We start from the raw sequence: 17,179 nt of genomic DNA, 5'->3' as shown, positions 1-17,179 counted from the left end.
TGATGAGCATTATTTTGGAGTTTGGTTTCCTTTCTCTTGCAAATGGTCACTTGTTGATAAGAGTCTGGCCCCATCACCGTCACCGTTCCTCTGAGGGTATCTGGGCTTCATATCTTTTGCTGATAACAGTTTGGACTCTATTGTTCTCCTGATAACAGCTTGGGCCCCACTGTCCTTGCCCTCTGGGGTTTCCTTGCCTTGTACCTAGGAAATTCTTTTAAGCTTAAGACTTGTTAGTAAGAAAAAAGTGCATACATAGCTAAAAGTACTTAACATATAAGATTCATCTGCGAAAGCCAATATCACAATACAAATTTATAACAGAATAAAACCTGGAGAAGGCAAAAGGATCAGGACGTGACAGAATCACAAACTGCTGTGGATTCACTGTAAGTTTGATCTTTTCACAGGCACTAAATCCATGACCTGGGCAAGGCTGGATGCCTCTGCTCTGTGCTGGGCTGTTGTGCCACATTCAGTTGTTTCTTGAACACTTCAAGGGATGGTAACTCCACCACTCTCCTGGATGACCCCTTCCAATGCCTGACCACATTTTCAGTGAAAACAACTGGAGATGTCATTTTTGTAACACAAACACATTTAAAAATACAGCTCTCTTATGCTACTTGTTTAATTGACTGTGAGATATATTTCTCACTGCATTTCCAAAGTCTGTGCATCTGCTCAGTTCTTAAATGCAGGGTCTGAGGATTAATATGTTATAAATGCAATGGCAAAATAAGGTCAATAAAAAGCAATTTATTATAAAACAATTGAAGCACCTGCAACGAAAGAGAAAAACCACAATAAATAGGTCATCGCAGTGCTGGGTGGACAGGGGTCTATGCCCAAAGGTATAGGTGTTCCCAAATCCACCCTGTATGGGCTGCAGTCCGGGGTTCTTATAGGGGTTTTGTGCCCTGAGGCCAAAACTCTGAGCAGTCACTGTTCAACAAAGTGTCTGGATGGTTGGTTGAATGGATTTCCTGGAACCAGAGAACTGAATCAATAGACAGTGGGGCAGAGTCTCCTCATATGTAAAAAGGTCCTGGATGTTCCTTGATTTCATCCTGGTTTGGGCCATCAGGACGGAGTGGTTGGCTCCGGGGTTGGGGCCGATGAATATCTCAGCTGGGCTTCTTTCAACCTTGTCTTGTTTTTCTGGTTTTATTTTCTTTGCTTTACTTTCTTCTTATTAATTTTCCCTTTTGCTTCATGTACTTCCTTGAAGCATTCCCATCCTTTTATTCATATCCTTCCAATACCATTGATACTAAATTATGTTTGAATATTCACACTTTTCTTTTTCCTCTAGCCTTACTCTGGAATTGATTTTGATTCCCACAGTCCTGAGGGACTTTCTTTTAGGCTGATGTCTGCTATAGCTGAAACTGTCAATGTTACCACACAGAACAGAGGTTTCAGTCTCCCTTTGGCATACTGATTATCTGGAATTCAGTGTTGATTATTTCCATTTTATAGGAATGTTATTAATTATAAATCTTACTTCTATATATAGTCTTTATGAAATTGTACTCTGCTTTTTACAGCTAGAAGAAATAAGTGCTTGTTGCTAGAAGTGAAATTCATTACAGCACTAGAATCATATTAAGGACCTTTAATGAGAAAGAAGCTAAGAATTTCAAGAAACTCTAAATAAAATGTTATTTTACCTCCACAAGATGGGTGTTGTATTTCTGTTGCTGAGCTGCTTCTGTAAACTTTTCTAGCCGAAAAACTAACATGCTCTCATTTAGTACACTGACCTTATTCTCAAGCCCTGGTTTGTTGTCTACACAGCTCCTGGAAAAAGGCCAGATTAGGTATCTTTTAGGATTCTATTCACAAATCTCCTTTGTGGTGAGTTATTTCCATTCCCGAAGCTATTTCTTCAACTGAGCTGCTTCAGCAGGCATTGATCTGTCTGTCTCCAAGGAGATCCTCTGCTTCCACAGCTAAATCTGCAGAGAAATAGATATTTATTCTGTGGTGAGCTACTTTAAGCAGTGTAAGTTCATAAAACTTCTCTGTTGACCTTCTGTGTCTCTATCATGAGCTCTGTTCTCCTGGTTCTGTCACTCTGGGATAGAAGTTGTAACTACTACAGAAATGTGGGCTCTTTTCACCCTGTGTGTCTCTCAGGCTTTGTGCAGGGCCTTGTACAGGTATCAGTAATCTGGGATCACATAAATAAAGTGGTATCAAAAGGAGAAAGAAAAGATCAGAACTGGAAACAAGACTGAAATATTAGCAGGAGGAAATAAAGCCAGTAGCATGGGAGAGTTATTAAAGAAGGAAGAGCAGCTGAAGTAAAATTGGCAGGGAGAAGACTCATATCCAATATATTACATGTGGTAAAAAGTAAAATGGTACATTGTCTAACAATGACAAGGCTGGGATGATGCAGGGGGTGTGAGGTTTGACAATAAACTTTTGCTGAGTGATTTGTAAGACTCCGTTAGAGGCATTGGACCTGTGAGATCCTGTGATACCACAGGTTCTGTTATCCCAGTGCAGGATGTTCCATGTGGCACATGTCTGAAGAGACATGGTCAAAACACTGGACACATTTCACAGGGCTGAGAGCCTGTGCTGCATGTTGAATCGACCCATAAAGCACCACGTGTGCACACAAACACTGTGCATGAAACCATCACAGCAGTGCATGTGGGAAAATTACAGAAACGTTTGAAATCACTCAAACAATGCAGCTGTGTTGGCCGGCCTGTCTGTCCAGGCTATCCCAGACAGATTTGTGATTATCCCGCTTTGCCTGGTCAAATTTCCACGTAGAGCAGAGCATAGGGAAGGAAGCGGATGTATGGAAGCCAGAAGCCCAGAATTCCTGTTTATCCCTCTGAAAAATGCCACGGGGCGGCAGTGTTCAGAGCCAGCTCTGCCAAATGCAATTATGATGAAGAATTAGATTAGTGCCAGAGAAATGTCACCTCTGTCATTTGAAGTGGATCTTGGTCAGGAGCAAAGTTGCGTATCAAAGCACAGACTAGAGAAATCCTGCCTCATTAAAAATCTACTTTAAGCCAATTGTCCTCTTCCTTTCTGTCTGTCTGTCTGTCTTTCTCCCCTGCAAATGAGCTTACAACTCTCCCTCAAGGCAAGAGCATCAACAGTCAAGCTCTGGTAGCTTTGAAGAAATCTTCATGTGATTAAAAATGCCACACAGAGTTACAGCCTTCTGACAGCTCTGCATGCCGATCACATGGGAGTATATAGGCCATCAGAAATGTAATCCATGGCATAGCTCTATCTTCCTAAGTGGGTGTTTAATTAGGATCCGTTCTCTTGCTGCATGATTCTGCCTCAAAGGAACTATGGCTGAGCTGTGTGGGCTGGAGGAGGCCTCTGAGGTAGCTCAGAACTTAACCCTGGGAAGGGTGTGGAATACAGGATTAGGTATGTGCAGAGATGTATCATCCCACATGTCATCCTCACCTTTTCTGCTGGTGCTGAGGGTCAGGGCTTTTCTGTTCCCCAGGCAAGGAAACTGACTGGGCAGCTGCTCTGTGGGGGACCCAAAATCCAGAGGGACTGTGTGCCAGCTCGAGCACCTCTTTCGGTCTACAGCAAGGTGTGTCCAGCTGCATCAGGACAAAGTGTGGGAGTGCTACAATCAGCTTGGGAGGAGTACCCTGTATGAAATACTGACAGAGCTACTGACCAACATAAGCGATGCTTGCAGCTGTGTGGCTTGTGCTGGGGACACCCCTATTCCAACAGTGCAGTGCACCAAAGAGAAGGCTTTTATCTGCAGTCAGAACAAAAAGCCTTCTGAGAGGGGCATGGCCCAGAATGGCCTGTTTAATTCTGGCCCGGAAGGGCCTGTTTAACTCCCAGCTTGGCAGAGGTGTGCCTGTCCCCCTCAGGGTGCCATGGCAGGACTCAGAGCAGCCACTTTCTGGATGCTGCCATGGACTGAGGGCAGCTCCTCTCACTGCATGCTTTGGTGGGGCCATGGGCTGCTCCTCTGAGGAACCCTCTCGAGACACCATAGCAGGGCCAAGGGCTGCTCATGAGGGGGCAGAGGGCAGCCCCCCTGAGAGTGCCATGGCAGGACTCAGGGCTGCTCCTCTCTGAGTCCAATGGTGGAGCTGAGGGCTGCACATCTCTAGGCACCATGGTAGGGTTGAAAACTGCCCCTCTCTGGGTGCCATAGTGGCACCATGGCTCAGAATACCTCCTTTTTTGGCACCATGGGGAATGAGGGCAGCTCCTCTCAGGGTGCCATGGTGGAGCTGAGGGATGCCCTTCTCAGGGTGCCATGGTGGGGCTGAGGGCAGCCCCTGTCAGAGCGCTATGGTGGCGCTCAAAGCTGCCCATCTCGGGGCACCATGGCGGAGGGCAGCCCCTCTCACAGAATGCCAGGGGGAGGCCCAGGGCAGCCCGTGTCGGGGTCCCGAGGTTCCGAGGGCAGCCCAACTCGCTTCCCGCTGTGGCACCGCACGACCTTTCCCCTCAGGGCACTCAGCCCCGCCCCGCCCCTCCCGCGGGTCCGCCGCCGTCCCACAATCCCCTGCGCCCCGGCCCTCGCAAGATGGCGGTGCTGGGGGCACCGCGGGGCCTGGCGGCCGCAGCCTCCCACAAGCGGCGGCTGCTGCTCGCCCTGGCCCTGCTGCGCCCGCCGCCCGCCGCCGCCGTCGCTTGCTTCTCCGGAGGGACGGTGGGGAGCGGGCGGCAACGCGCCCGAGCCGCCCCGGGGGGTGCACAGGTGTGTGGGGGCACCGGGGCGGGCGGTGAGGGGCTGAGGGGGCGCCGGGGGCTGGGAGGGCTGAGGGGTGGGCGGTGAGGGGCTGAGGTGGCGTCGGTGCCCGCAGCAGTGCTCCGCTGGCTCTGCCAACACCGCCCGGTTCGTCCTTGCCTTACCGGTATCGGCGCCCGCCGCCCCGGGGGACGCGGGGGGGACCGGAGGGACCTCTCGTGGGGAGGGACCGGGTGTGTCCGGGGGTCTCTGGGGACAAACGTTAAAAGCCTCAGTGTCTTTGAACGGATGCTGAATACGTGTATAGTGAATAACTTGTGCTGGCAGCTGGTTCTGCCGCTGTGTGCGGAAAGGGAGTTGGAATTGGAATGCTTTCTGTCAGCTGTGGAAGGTTGTATTATGTCCTAGTGAATTATTATTTATACAGGTAAAGTATTAAGTACTTTATCTCAAACTAAGTCCAGCTTTCACATGCATTTTTCAAAGTGGCTTAAGGAGATGTATCAGAGAGACTGAGGCAATGAACTTTCATGAAGTCTCAGCTTGTAATTCTGTTCGGTAATAAACTTTTTTATCCCCTCACAATACTGCTGTTTATGAGTAACTTTTCTTTGTCACCGACTTTGATTAGCTTTTCCTGACAGGCAGAATTCTGTCGGGGACTACAGTCAACTTTATCTTACTAGATGAGATGAGCAGGACTGAAAGGGTAAATTTTGGAGGTTTTAGTTTTGAAACTTGTGCAAGAGGCTGAGAGCTAAAGTCGATGCAGATCAAATATTTTACCCATATATTTGCATACATTAAAATATACCTGAATACTCAGTATTGTCTGGTGTTCCTGGAGACGTATTTCAGCTGTTAGGGAACAAACAGCAATGTTATCATGGTGATGAATAGAAGTATTAATTATATTCCTGCTTTGCTTTTGAATGACTTTATTTTCATGCAAGAAATGCCAGTCCCTGCTGATCAGTTTTAATTGCCACGTGTCACTAAATGTGGATTTGCACTAGATTTGCTGAACTAGAGAGCTAATACTACCTCTTTGGGATATATATATGTGTTCATCTCTTTGGCTTTTTAGTTTCTAGGCATTTTTGTGTTAGAAAGTGGTCAGTGACTGCATTTTTAACGGACTGGTAATGAATTCTCACTTTTGCATCAAGGTCTATTTGGCTGAAAATTAGAATTCACGAAATGCACGAAATAGAGCATTTATTTTATTAAATACTCTAACAGGATGCTCAAACGGAAGTGTTCTGGACTTTTTTGCTTATAATGCACTTCAAAATTTTGTTTTTTCAAAAGGTTAATTAAGTTTGCTGACAGAGGAAGTTGTGTTGTCCTGACAGTAAGGACTTTACAGAGGACACAGTTAAACCAGAGCTCCTCACTGCTGGGGTAAAACCCCAGTGGGGAGTGAACTCCACAGCCACAGTCCTGCTTTAATTGACATAATTTACACAAACAGCAGAGGTTTGTGGCAGCAGAACTGGATCAGTCAAGAGTTGTGCCTGTTACAGCTCAAACTGGTGAACAGTACAGCCATAGCTTAACTCCTGAGGAAAAATGGGATTAAAGGAGGGAAGAAGCTCTGGTAAAGTGACCATAAGAGCAAAGTTGTAACCATTCTTTTTGAAAAAGTTAATTTCAAAGACTTGCCGCTCATCCCTCTACTCTTCTTTGCATTCATGTGATACTTGGCCTCCTGTCTTCATAGTTTCATGTCTGTTGTAATTTTTTTTTTAGCTTACAGTTAATTGTAAGCTCAATTGTATTATTGTACATTATATGTATTTTCTATGGTACTTATTGCCATGAGAGCAAAATATAGTAGAGTTGTTTGGGTGCTGTTGCATTAAGATTCAAATATTTTTTTCCCCTCACACTTATATTTTTCGGTAGTTTTGATTGGAGTTTTTCTTTTCTGAATACTAAGCCATGTAACATTTGTACCCTGAAGAGGAAAAAAGCTACATTTATGGAGGGGAAAAAACAGGTTTCATAAATATTGTGGAACTGGGATTAGGCCTCATTTTTTTTGATATTGAGATCAGTTTGTATTTCCATAACCACAGCTCCTTCAGTTCAGCCTCCTGTGGTTGGAGCAGGCAGGGGTTCATCATGTCAAAACTTGTTTTTGGAATTTAGGATACTGCTGAGTAGAGAACTGGCACGTTGGCTTGATAAACTTTCATGAGTAACTGAACAATTGCTGTTGAGTTTTTTTCTAAGAAACTTGTGGGTTTGTTTTTTGGGTTTTCTTGTAGAAGTTTGCCTTTATCCAAAATTAAAAGCAATGGCAAATTCTATTCAGTGTAAATATGGAAATTAAATGAATATAAGAATTAGTTAAATTAGATAAATGGAAAGAAAACAACTTCTGATTGGAAAGGTCAAACAGCCCTTAACTATATTTTGCTAGGGATCTTTTTAAGCAAAGAAATACACTGAGGAGTTTCTTTAGGGAAGAACTTTGGCAGTTGTAGAAAGCAGGGCTGTCTAAATTATTGTAACTGTAACGGTACAAAACAGAGACTTTTTCCTTCCATTATCTTGCCCTTCCAGCTGCCAGTGATAAAGAGCTTGTTCTTCTGCATAACTTAATATTATCCCTTGCTCTGGAAGGGGTTGCAAGTGAAGTTTCAGGTATTTTTGTTACATTTATTTGTATTTTAGCTTGGTTTTTTATTTATTTATTTTCACCTGAAGCTTGGTCTAGTCTGTAAAATCACACTGATACTTATTTTGCAGACATTTCATGTGTTTGTGTGCATTGCTAAATTCTCTTCTCTGGACTCTGAAGGTGCACTTGGACAGTCTCGGGCAGTCAGCAATCCTCACTGGCAAATACCTGCTTTGTAAGGGGCTATTTGAAATTCTCTGAATTTTCAAAATCCCTTTAGAGAGGAGGCATTGCTGTTGAGCAGAGCAGCAATCCCATATCTGTGCCTATAAAAATGGACATTAAAAGTTGCTGTGAGGAAGGATGCTCCATCTCTGGAAGTGTTCAAGGCCAGGTTGGATGGGCTTGGAGCAGCCTAGGACAGTGGAAGATGTCCCTGCCCATGGCAGAGGGTGACACTGGATGAGCTTTAAGGTCCCTTCCTTTGCTCTTTACACATCCAGAGCAATTGCACATTGGCCACTGTTAAATGTAGCTCCAGTTAAGTTTATATTGTTCATACTGGTGACAGTTTAGCCTATCATTATACCTGAATATTTTCACCTTTTTCTCTCATTGTCCTCCACTCTTATCTATTCATCATTTCTTTTCTTGCCATGTAAACGTAGTAGGATTAGTTGTGGGACTTAAATGCTGCAGAGGAACTTGAATCCCTCCTTCAGTTATCTTCTCTGTTACAATTAGTTTAAAAAAAAATCCTCATGAGAGGAGTGCAGTTTGGAGCACAACGTATCATATTCCAGAGAGAATCTTCTGAGTGTGGGCTTGACCTTGTACAAATGTGTTTAATCCCTGTTGTTTGTTTGCATTTGTAGTATTTAAACTACTACCCACAGTCATGACACTTCAACAACATGACTTTTATGTGCAATCAGTACTAGACATCTGTTTCATCCTTTAGAGCTTATAGAATCATATCCAAAAATACATTAAAAGAACATAATGGTGCAGAGTCAGGCATTCAGGAGTTACGAAGTGCCAGAATTCAAGTTCCTTGCATTATTTCTTAAATTCTGAAATAAGTAGGACTTGCTCCTGGTTCTTTAAAGCAATAACCTGCTTCTTTTATGTGTTGTGATTAGATTCAAATATGGCTTTTCTTTGTAGTTTTAAAGCTCTTGGGAGCCCTGGTGAGGGAAAGTGGAGTCCTAAGTCTTCCTGCAGGATGTGTGGAGAGTGGCAGGGAAAGCTTCAGCCCCTCTCATTTGGGCAGTTTTGCTGTCAGTGCTGTGACAGTCAGAGGAATTACCAGTGAAGAAAATTATTCACCTTGTTTAACTCTTTGTTTCTTTGCTCACATTTGTTTTTTAGCAGAAGCTTGAGAGATGATTGATACCTCCAGTGTTCCAGACTCAAGACTGAAAATAAGAACAAGTTTTATTTTGTATCTTGTACAAAACCTTTAATGTTTTTGCTGCCTTAACCCCAAGACAGTTCATAGCTTTGGTCAAGAAATCAGGCTGTCTATCTAATGCAGTAATTGAGACCAAATCTGCTGGTGCTTCAGTAGAAGTTATTTCTGTGATGTTGTTTGCTTCAGTCAGAAGTGAACTCTAAGAATTTTGAGGTCAAAAGAGATGGATTTTTAGTAACACATTTTTATAATGTCCTGTGGCTACACTCTAGAAAACAGTGATTAGCTACTTTGCAATACTGCTGAAGCATCATAATTTTCCCATTATATTTTGTGTTTATCTCTGTTTACACTGTCATCATTCCTGTGGAAAGTGTCTTGCTTTAGATGGAATCCTTTGTTCTGGCACAAAGCTGTTGAGTTATGACTGCATTTACAAGGAAGTGCTTTAGAAATGCAGTTCCTTTGTTTAACCCAGGTCTTGGAAGTATCAGGATGGTTCACCCAGGCCAGTTAGCTCTACTAAGTGCAAAATCTATAATTATGATGTTCATTCTTTCTCTGTATATAATGTCATATAATAGAAATGTTTGGAATAGCAGGTCCATGTGATGACTTGTGGAGAAATGGTTTTAATTTTCTTTGAAATGACTCATGAAATTATTACTTGAGGTATGTGTCTTAGGAAGAAAAGGATGTTTAAGGCAACGTATAAAATATATGATGGTACTGCTGTATGTCAAGGTTAAAATTGCCCTTTTTTATGATCAAGGGGGTTTATTGGGGTTTTTTTTTTCCTATTTGTCCTTTGCTAAGGGCTGATGAGCAGCTCTTTGACTCTTTTGCTCTTGATGTGATTATATGGAGTGAGGAGTATGGTTAATACTGTAACAGAACAGTGAAAGATTGAATATTGAGTGTCAGAGCTGGTGTGGCACCATCAGTGCTGACCAGGAGAGGTCCCTGTGTTTTGCCATGGGGAAGCACTGCCAGCCAGTCCCTCTGAGGAAAAGAAATAGTCCTTTTCAACTATTTTGGTACTTTAAAACATAAAAATTTTGATTGCTTTGCGAGGTAATGTGTAGAATGTGGCACAGTTGGTGCCAGCTGTGTGTTACAGGTTAAGGTGCATTGAAGGATCTGTGAATATTGCATATATTGTGTCCTAATAACCTAAAACTTGTTGCCAGCCCTGTCCACTTTCTCATAGTCCCAGTGCTTCCCAGGCAAAAGCTGTAGATTTGATTTGCTTTCTGGAGACAAGCATGGCATGAGCTAAGAGGAATTGAGAACCTATAAGCATAAAAATAGCATTTCTTAATGAAAAACAGGACAAAAGACTATTTTTAAAAGAATTCAGGAGACAACCTGGGAGAAAATTAAAGTGAGAGGAAAGGGAAAACTGGGCTTTTGTTGTACTTAAGAAACAAAGTGATGAGAGTGGGGATTCGGGGAAGGAAAATTCAGTTCATTGTCACTGAGCATTTCTGATGTGTGAATGTAATTTATTTTACAGCTGCTCCCCACCAATTTTCTTTTTCTGTGGTCAGTTGTTAAAAAACAAAGCCATCTGCCTTCTTTTCATGTGATGCTTGTTTACATAAACTAGATGAATATTCTCTGAATGTGAAGTGCATGTTCTGCATGACTCTGTTTTCATTTCTCTCTTTTTTTCTCCCTTCTTTTTTTTCCTCTCTTTTTTTTATTCTGTAGATTCCACCAATCTCCAGGCAAAGATCTTGGCATAGTCTGGGAGGGAATTATTCAAGGCCATTATTGGAGCATTCAGAGGTGGGTATAAATTGTTCCATCCATCAACTTGCAGGTCATGAGAAACTTAAGCCCTTGGAGCATCTTTCAGTTTAGATGGCTGTTAATTTTTTTTTTTAATGTAACTATTTACATTTCTGAAGTTAAATGGCAACTTATGTTTCTGCCCCTAGAAGTCTTTTTGAATCTCTGCAAAATAATGATAACACAAAAACTTCAAAAAAGAGTTCTTGAAAGTACAGGTTTTGCATGGTGATATTTATATTAATTTATTAATCATAGAAAATACCCAGGTAAGGAAGAGCCAGGTAGGAAACTCTGAGTTTTCCTTCATTATGTAGGGCTTTATTCATTCAAAATTCTGCTTAAGTTGTAGAATATTCTCATAATTGAGTGCCAGAATGTCAGGCTCTTACTCCTATAAGGTCTGCTTGCTTTAAAACCAGTGCAAGCACAGGGAAGATGCAATTTTTCCTGTTTATGGAAGAATTATGACACATTTCTGAGTAACACACTTATTTGAATGAAGCTGAGAAATGTATTTGTCTTGCTTTTCTTTCTTGTTTTTAATTATAAAATAATAACCACTCATAACTGACTTAAGTAGCTACAATCTTTTGAGGGTCATTGTGACTTCAAAGCATGAAATCAACTTAGATTGGTTTTCTTATGAGGTTTTTCTTTAAAATGTAAAAAGTGACATTTTAATTTGGGAAACCCTGGGGTCTGCTATCAACCAACATCTATAAAATAAGATTGCTCATGAGCTTTTACATAACTTGAACCTGGAAATTGTCAACATGTAGCAAACCTTTTAAACAAAAAGCAGATTCTTTATTGAAAAGCTTTAACATGTCCATTGTTTGTGGCGGGCACTTTGAACTTGGAAAACTGCCTGGTGGTAGTGAGTTGTTATTTTTTAGTACATCTACATGCATAAATAAATTCAGAAGTTTTCTCCAGGGAATCTTGGCAACATGCTAAAAGAAATGAGCATTTGTTTTTAACAAGCAGGTTCTTTTCCAAATTGTCCCTGTACATGAATTGCAACAGGGCCTCTGGAATGAGACAACTTGTGCCCATTCCCATCCTGCTAGGAAAGAGAAGTATTTATCTATCTATCTATTTATTTATCTAAGCAGATCTATCTATTTATTTTGCCCTTAAGTAAAATTACTCTTACATACATGAAGAGAATATTACTGCTTAAATGTGTTCCACTTTACCTATTAATGTGCCTGAGTATGGTTATCCTCCAAAACCTCAAGGTTTTTTCTGTGTTCTTCAGTTCATTTTCAATATTTAAGGCTCTGCTATCTTTCCCTCCTGGCTGCTTGGAATGTGCTCTTTGCTGCTAGGATTATTACATCCCTTTTTTATTATTGTTTTCTTAAGGCAAAGTTTTTAGAGGAAGGTGAGATTTTTTATTAAACCAAGTTTAAACTGTTTGACAATGAGGGAGGAAAAACAGGCCAGTAGTTCTTTCTGCTGAGGTTCCTTTTTTTTCCTGAGGTTCTTGCAAACTGACTTCTCATTTTCACACAGATCCTGCCCAGGTGGCAGCTGATAGAGAAGAGGATGTGTTGGCACGGCCATGCTGGTGGAGGACTTCACACAGATCCAAAAGAAGGGGTAAAACTTGTTCAATTATTATTGCTCTTTAAATAAAAAATGTTATCAGATTCCCCAAAAAAACTAAAAACTGAAGACCTCAAGGAACAAATTGTCCAAAATTCACTTGGCAGATATATAAATATTGTAGTAGATACTGTTAAATTGTCAGTGTAGACTTGCTAGCTCTTAAGTCACCAAATGTTTGTGATAATGGTGTTGAAGGGCTTTATTTATTTTATTAAAAATACCATTTTACTGTTACACACTCCCTTGCAATTGGCCTGGTTTAGATTCTTTTGATGGAAAATATGTTTTCTTGTCATTCACTGGGTTGTTGATCTTGTTTGTGACTGATATTTCCCTGTGACTTGGCAGACAGGATAGTAGAAATCAGCTCATAGGTTATTGCATCAGTTGGTAAAATCACACTTGAAATGGGAGGGGAGAGAAGTAATTAAACTCTGTGTATTTTTACTTGGAATTAATAATATTTTGACTGTATTTCTATTCAGGAAGCACATTATAATAATGATGGTGGTATATGAGGTAAAGCATCTTTTATTAGATCAGCTAAAAGATTGATCTTTTATTAGATCAACTGATTACAATCAGAAAATGAGGCAAACTTTTGGTTAAAACAGGACAGTATCAACTGTGTGATTAAAATTGCCAAAGCAAAGCTCTTGAGTGTACAGAACTTGCATCTTCTCATTTCCTGGGCACACTTATTTCTGATGTTTCGTGTATTTGTAGAGTCATTCTGTGTGAATGGTTATAACTTGTTTGAACTTGGATGGAATCTTCCCTAAAATTAGTGAAGACCACATTGATGACAAACTGAATTTTCAGAATCCAGGTCTTTCAGGGCTGCTTTGCTGGTTTAACTGTTCTGAGGTTGTCTCTCCTACAGCCTCAACTGTAAAGAAATTGAAGAATTCAACCTAGGATTTTCTTTCAAGTTTTCATTTGAGAGTTGTCCCTTCATTGAATCCAGACCTGTTTTTGCTACAGACAGAAGTCAGGAGAGGTGCATGTTTTATAGTAAGGGGGAATTTCATGACCTGAGGTGTAGCCAGGCTGTTCCAGTAAACATCTGTGATCTTTTCTGCATGAGGCACAGGGAGAAACAAAAAAATTTGCTGTCTCCAGTCAGTGGTACCAGTGGCTCTGCATATAACATTAACTTCAGACTCATTTTAACACCCTCCTTGCAACAGGTGTAAGCTCTTTTCAGAGATTTCCTGGACAAAAAAAACTTAAATCAGAGAAGCTGATTCTCCTTCTCTGTTTCACGTATTTAAATTCCAGGATTTTCTCTAGTCAGAAAGGAAATGGAAAGTTCTGTTTAGCACAACACAAGTAGCCTTAAGGGATGTAGGAAGTTCCTTATAGCAATATGTTATCCAAAAATTTTGATGCCAGATGATATTTTTTTAATTTGCTGGCATTCTCCCTTCAGCTATTACTTGAGCTATTCCTGTATGAATCAATCCCTTAATTTCTTTACTCCAATAAAGGTTAATAAAGGACGTGGTCAGTTAAGGCTGTTGTCTAACTAAACAAATACCAACTGTCCAGGAGAAGGCAGCAGGAACCAGCTGTGGAAGAGGTGAAATGTGTGAAGAGTGGAAAAAAACAGGGTAATATTGAGTTTGCCAGGAATTTCTCAGCAAAACTGTGGAAGGGAAGGAAATACTCTGTTGCTCCAAGTGCAGTTCCTGTATCTCATGTATACATGTGCTTGTACTCAGTGTGTAAAAATACTGGCACCCCATTTACCACATTTTTTCCCCTTAGGATTATACTTTTAGGAGAACTGCAGGTGAGATACCTGTCAGCTCTGTTCCACCTTTCCCTGTTCCAGATTTTTTCTGACAAACCAGGCTGTTCATTCTGACTTTGGGAGTGACATTTTAAATTGCCCCTTTTATAGCAGCTTCTGCAGGTACAGAACTGAAGGTTAAGGATGAGCACAGAGTGAAGGGCACATTACCTTCATCTCAGATGTGACTACCAGAGAAACTTACACTTTTTAAATTCCAAAATAACTTTTACTTGCAGCAGTGGCTGCTGTGCTGAGTACTGAGATCAGAACTGGTCTTTACCATCTTTGGGGTTTTTTTTGGTGGTGGTTGGGAGAATAACCTCATGCAGGGAGAAAAATCTTGTGCTGGTACAATAAAGGGGATGATAGAGCTCCCTGAGGGAGCACACAGGGAGCCAGAACCGGGTGTTTCTCTCTTCATCAGCAGTGACAGCTTAAATTCAAGTCAAACTACCACTTTGTTGCATCCCACTTCTGACAGCTCATCATCCTGGCACAGGCTTTATCCACCAAGTGACAGGATCAGCCCAGTGAATGCCTTGCAGTGCTCAATAACCATGGAGATTGTGAAGAGGATTTTTGGCTTTCTTTTTTTCCCCCTCTTTAGATATTTTAAAAGGTCCAGAACGTGGATGGGGCGGGTAGAAGGGACAGGAAGTTGGTCAATAGTCATTCTTCTGAAAATAATTTTCAGTATTGCATAGTGTGTTTTAAAAACATGCTGCATTCAAAAAGAGGAAAAGACTTGCCTACTTTGCTCCCTGCTGTATTAGATTTATAATATTTTTCCTTCCATTCCTTGTATTTCTGTAGAAATAGACCTTGAAAGAAAATGTAAAACATTACTGCCATTTAAAAGGAGGTAAAATAAATTCGTCTCTTAACCTTTTTATGTACCTCAGAGAATCAAAAAAGGGCCTGAGTCCATTGAACAGATTGCTCATTTTAATTCTTAATGTTGCCACTTGCATATTTAAACAATTTTTAACTCATGTTTCTGTACAACAGTAACATTTATTTCATGGTAAACTTTGATGTAATATGTGTGCATTTTGCATCCTTTGATATTTCTTCTTTTTCTTTTGCAAGGCCTTTGGCAAATGAGTGGCTGCCTCCTGACTTTTTTCTAAATGGATTTACTTCTGTCACCATTCAGAGCCATGAAAAAAGGAAATAGATTCCTTGTTTGCAGCCAATATATTTTGTTCCTTTTAATAGCTTTTCTGTGCAAATTCTGCCTAGCCAATAGCAACATATAATTAGAACTGCTCTGATTGCACATTTGTATCTTTTGTGTTAATGTGGTACCAATTTTTTTTAAGTTCCTTTTAACCTGTAAGTGGTGATCAAAGATATTTTCCACGTGTTTGAACTGCGTTTTATGCATATCCTTGGCTCAAATGGAAAGATTTATGTATATGCTGCAGCAGATATCTCCATTTTTTAAGTGGGTAGGACACAACAGAGGCACTTTTGCATCCTCTCTCCACTGACAAATCTTCCATATATCCATTTTTTAAAAGTAGTTTGAAATGTGCTTATCCTGCGTAATGTTCCAATACATTTGCAGTTGGTGACAAAAGGCCTTGGTTTTGCTTGAAGCTGTGACTAGAAAAACTGAGATGAATTTCCTGGTGCTTTTAAAAGCTTACCTTTATAGGATTGGCTTCCCTGGTTGCCTCAGCAATTTTACCTTTTAAAAGACCTCTCCTTTCTTGCTTATTCACCCCAGACCTTAACAGAGAATTTCTTTTCTAATTCAGTTTATCCTCAGACAGTAAGATTTATTATAATAGTCCCCCTTCCTACTGACTTCTGTCATAAGAGTCATCTTTGAAAGGTGTGCACTAACTTTTTGTTCCCCTCCCTCCTCCCCACTACAAAACATTGCCTGAAATGGAGAGATTAGCTGCCCTTGCTGCCCTCCTTTCTGTCTTAGATAACCCTCGTGTCTTTCAAGTTAACCCCAGTGTAGCCAACACAGAAAAATGAGTTGTTGATACCTGTGCTCTGTGTTGCTGCACATCCTCTTGTTCTTAATTAGGAAACATGGTTTAGGCTGCAGAAAACTTAGCTTGAGAGTTCAATGTGATAATCAGAAGTGTCAGTGATAGACATCTGTCCATCTGGAAAATAACCTAAATTATTGTAAAAAAAATACAGCAACCAAACCCAACAACAGAAAAACAATCCCAAAGCAAAACTTAAAATAAACCCAAACAGAAAAAGTAATGTTTTTCAAGCTTTCTTGTTGAATGGATTGTGCTCTTACTTAGAATAAAATTTGAGATTTGAGGGGAACCTATTTTAAGAATTCAGTTTAAATTGATAGCATCAGTTAAGCCAGCACGTGGCCATGTACATTCTCTGCCTTGTGAAGCCTGAGTATCCAGTGTCAGGGAATGTTCTCCAAACTATTTCAGTTTATTGTGGGCCTTTCAGGCTTCCTTCTTGCCTCAGTTATTTTGTTAATTAGTCAATTTTTTTTGCATTTCTCTCCTGTTGGTTCTAAGCTATTTTAAAACATCTTTCAAAAAAGAAATAACAAGCCCTTGAGGAGATAAAAAAGAAAGGTCAGTTTATTTGTTCTGTGAAGTATTTCAGGATGAGGAATTGTGGCTTTCTGTGTTGGAGCTGCAGCCAGCCAGACTTATACTATGGAGAACGTGGAATGTTTTAAGGCATGTCAGGGGTATAAACCTAAAAACTTCCATCTTGAAATGTTCATAGGCAGTCCTAGTCTCAGACACAGACTCAAATATGTGTTTCTTGTCAAATGAAATACAGAAGTGATCCAAATGTATAAAATTCATTCTTATTTATAAGTTATTTTACTTCCCAAGGTCTCTTTGTAAGGCAGTGCCTTTGTCCCTTCCCACAGCTGAAGGAGATCGATGCCAAGAAGATCATCCGGGCGATGCTGTCCTACGTGTGGCCCAAAGACAGGCCAGACTTGCGGGCCAGGGTCGCCATTTCCCTGGGCTTTCTGGCAAGTGCCAAGGTAAGAACAGATACTTGTTGTACTCTCACAGTTGCTCTTCATCTGCACAAGCAATAATTTTCTTTTCTAGTATTTAAGGGCTTTTACGCTCTTAAGATGTCTGGGTTTTTTACAGGAGCATATATGAGGAATAATAGCTTGGATTTTGGAGCAGGCTGTATCTGCAGGTAATACCCATGTGTATGTTTAGGGAGGTGATGATGACAGCC

At 40.9% G+C, this 17,179-nt stretch overlaps 1 protein-coding gene across 2 annotated transcripts in view; it reads left to right on the top strand.

Annotated features, from left to right (window-relative positions):
• Positions 1-4,526: 4,526 nt before the first annotated feature.
• ABCB7 (ATP binding cassette subfamily B member 7) overlaps positions 4,527-17,179 on the top strand; it is a 35,551-nt gene continuing 22,898 nt past the window's right edge. For both annotated transcript variants that reach the window (XM_058847669.1, XM_058847670.1), the window contains exons 1-4: positions 4,527-4,726; positions 10,474-10,551; positions 12,076-12,162; positions 16,851-16,970. In XM_058847669.1, the coding sequence (XP_058703652.1) occupies positions 4,553-4,726; positions 10,474-10,551; positions 12,076-12,162; positions 16,851-16,970 (459 nt within the window). In that variant the 5' untranslated portion in view covers positions 4,527-4,552. The remainder of the gene's footprint in view (positions 4,727-10,473; positions 10,552-12,075; positions 12,163-16,850; positions 16,971-17,179) is intronic.

The sequence above is a fragment of the Poecile atricapillus genome, chromosome 12, assembly GCF_030490865.1.
Source record: "Poecile atricapillus isolate bPoeAtr1 chromosome 12, bPoeAtr1.hap1, whole genome shotgun sequence".
NCBI lineage: Eukaryota > Metazoa > Chordata > Aves > Passeriformes > Paridae > Poecile > Poecile atricapillus.
This window is presented reverse-complemented; position numbering and strand designations above follow the sequence as displayed.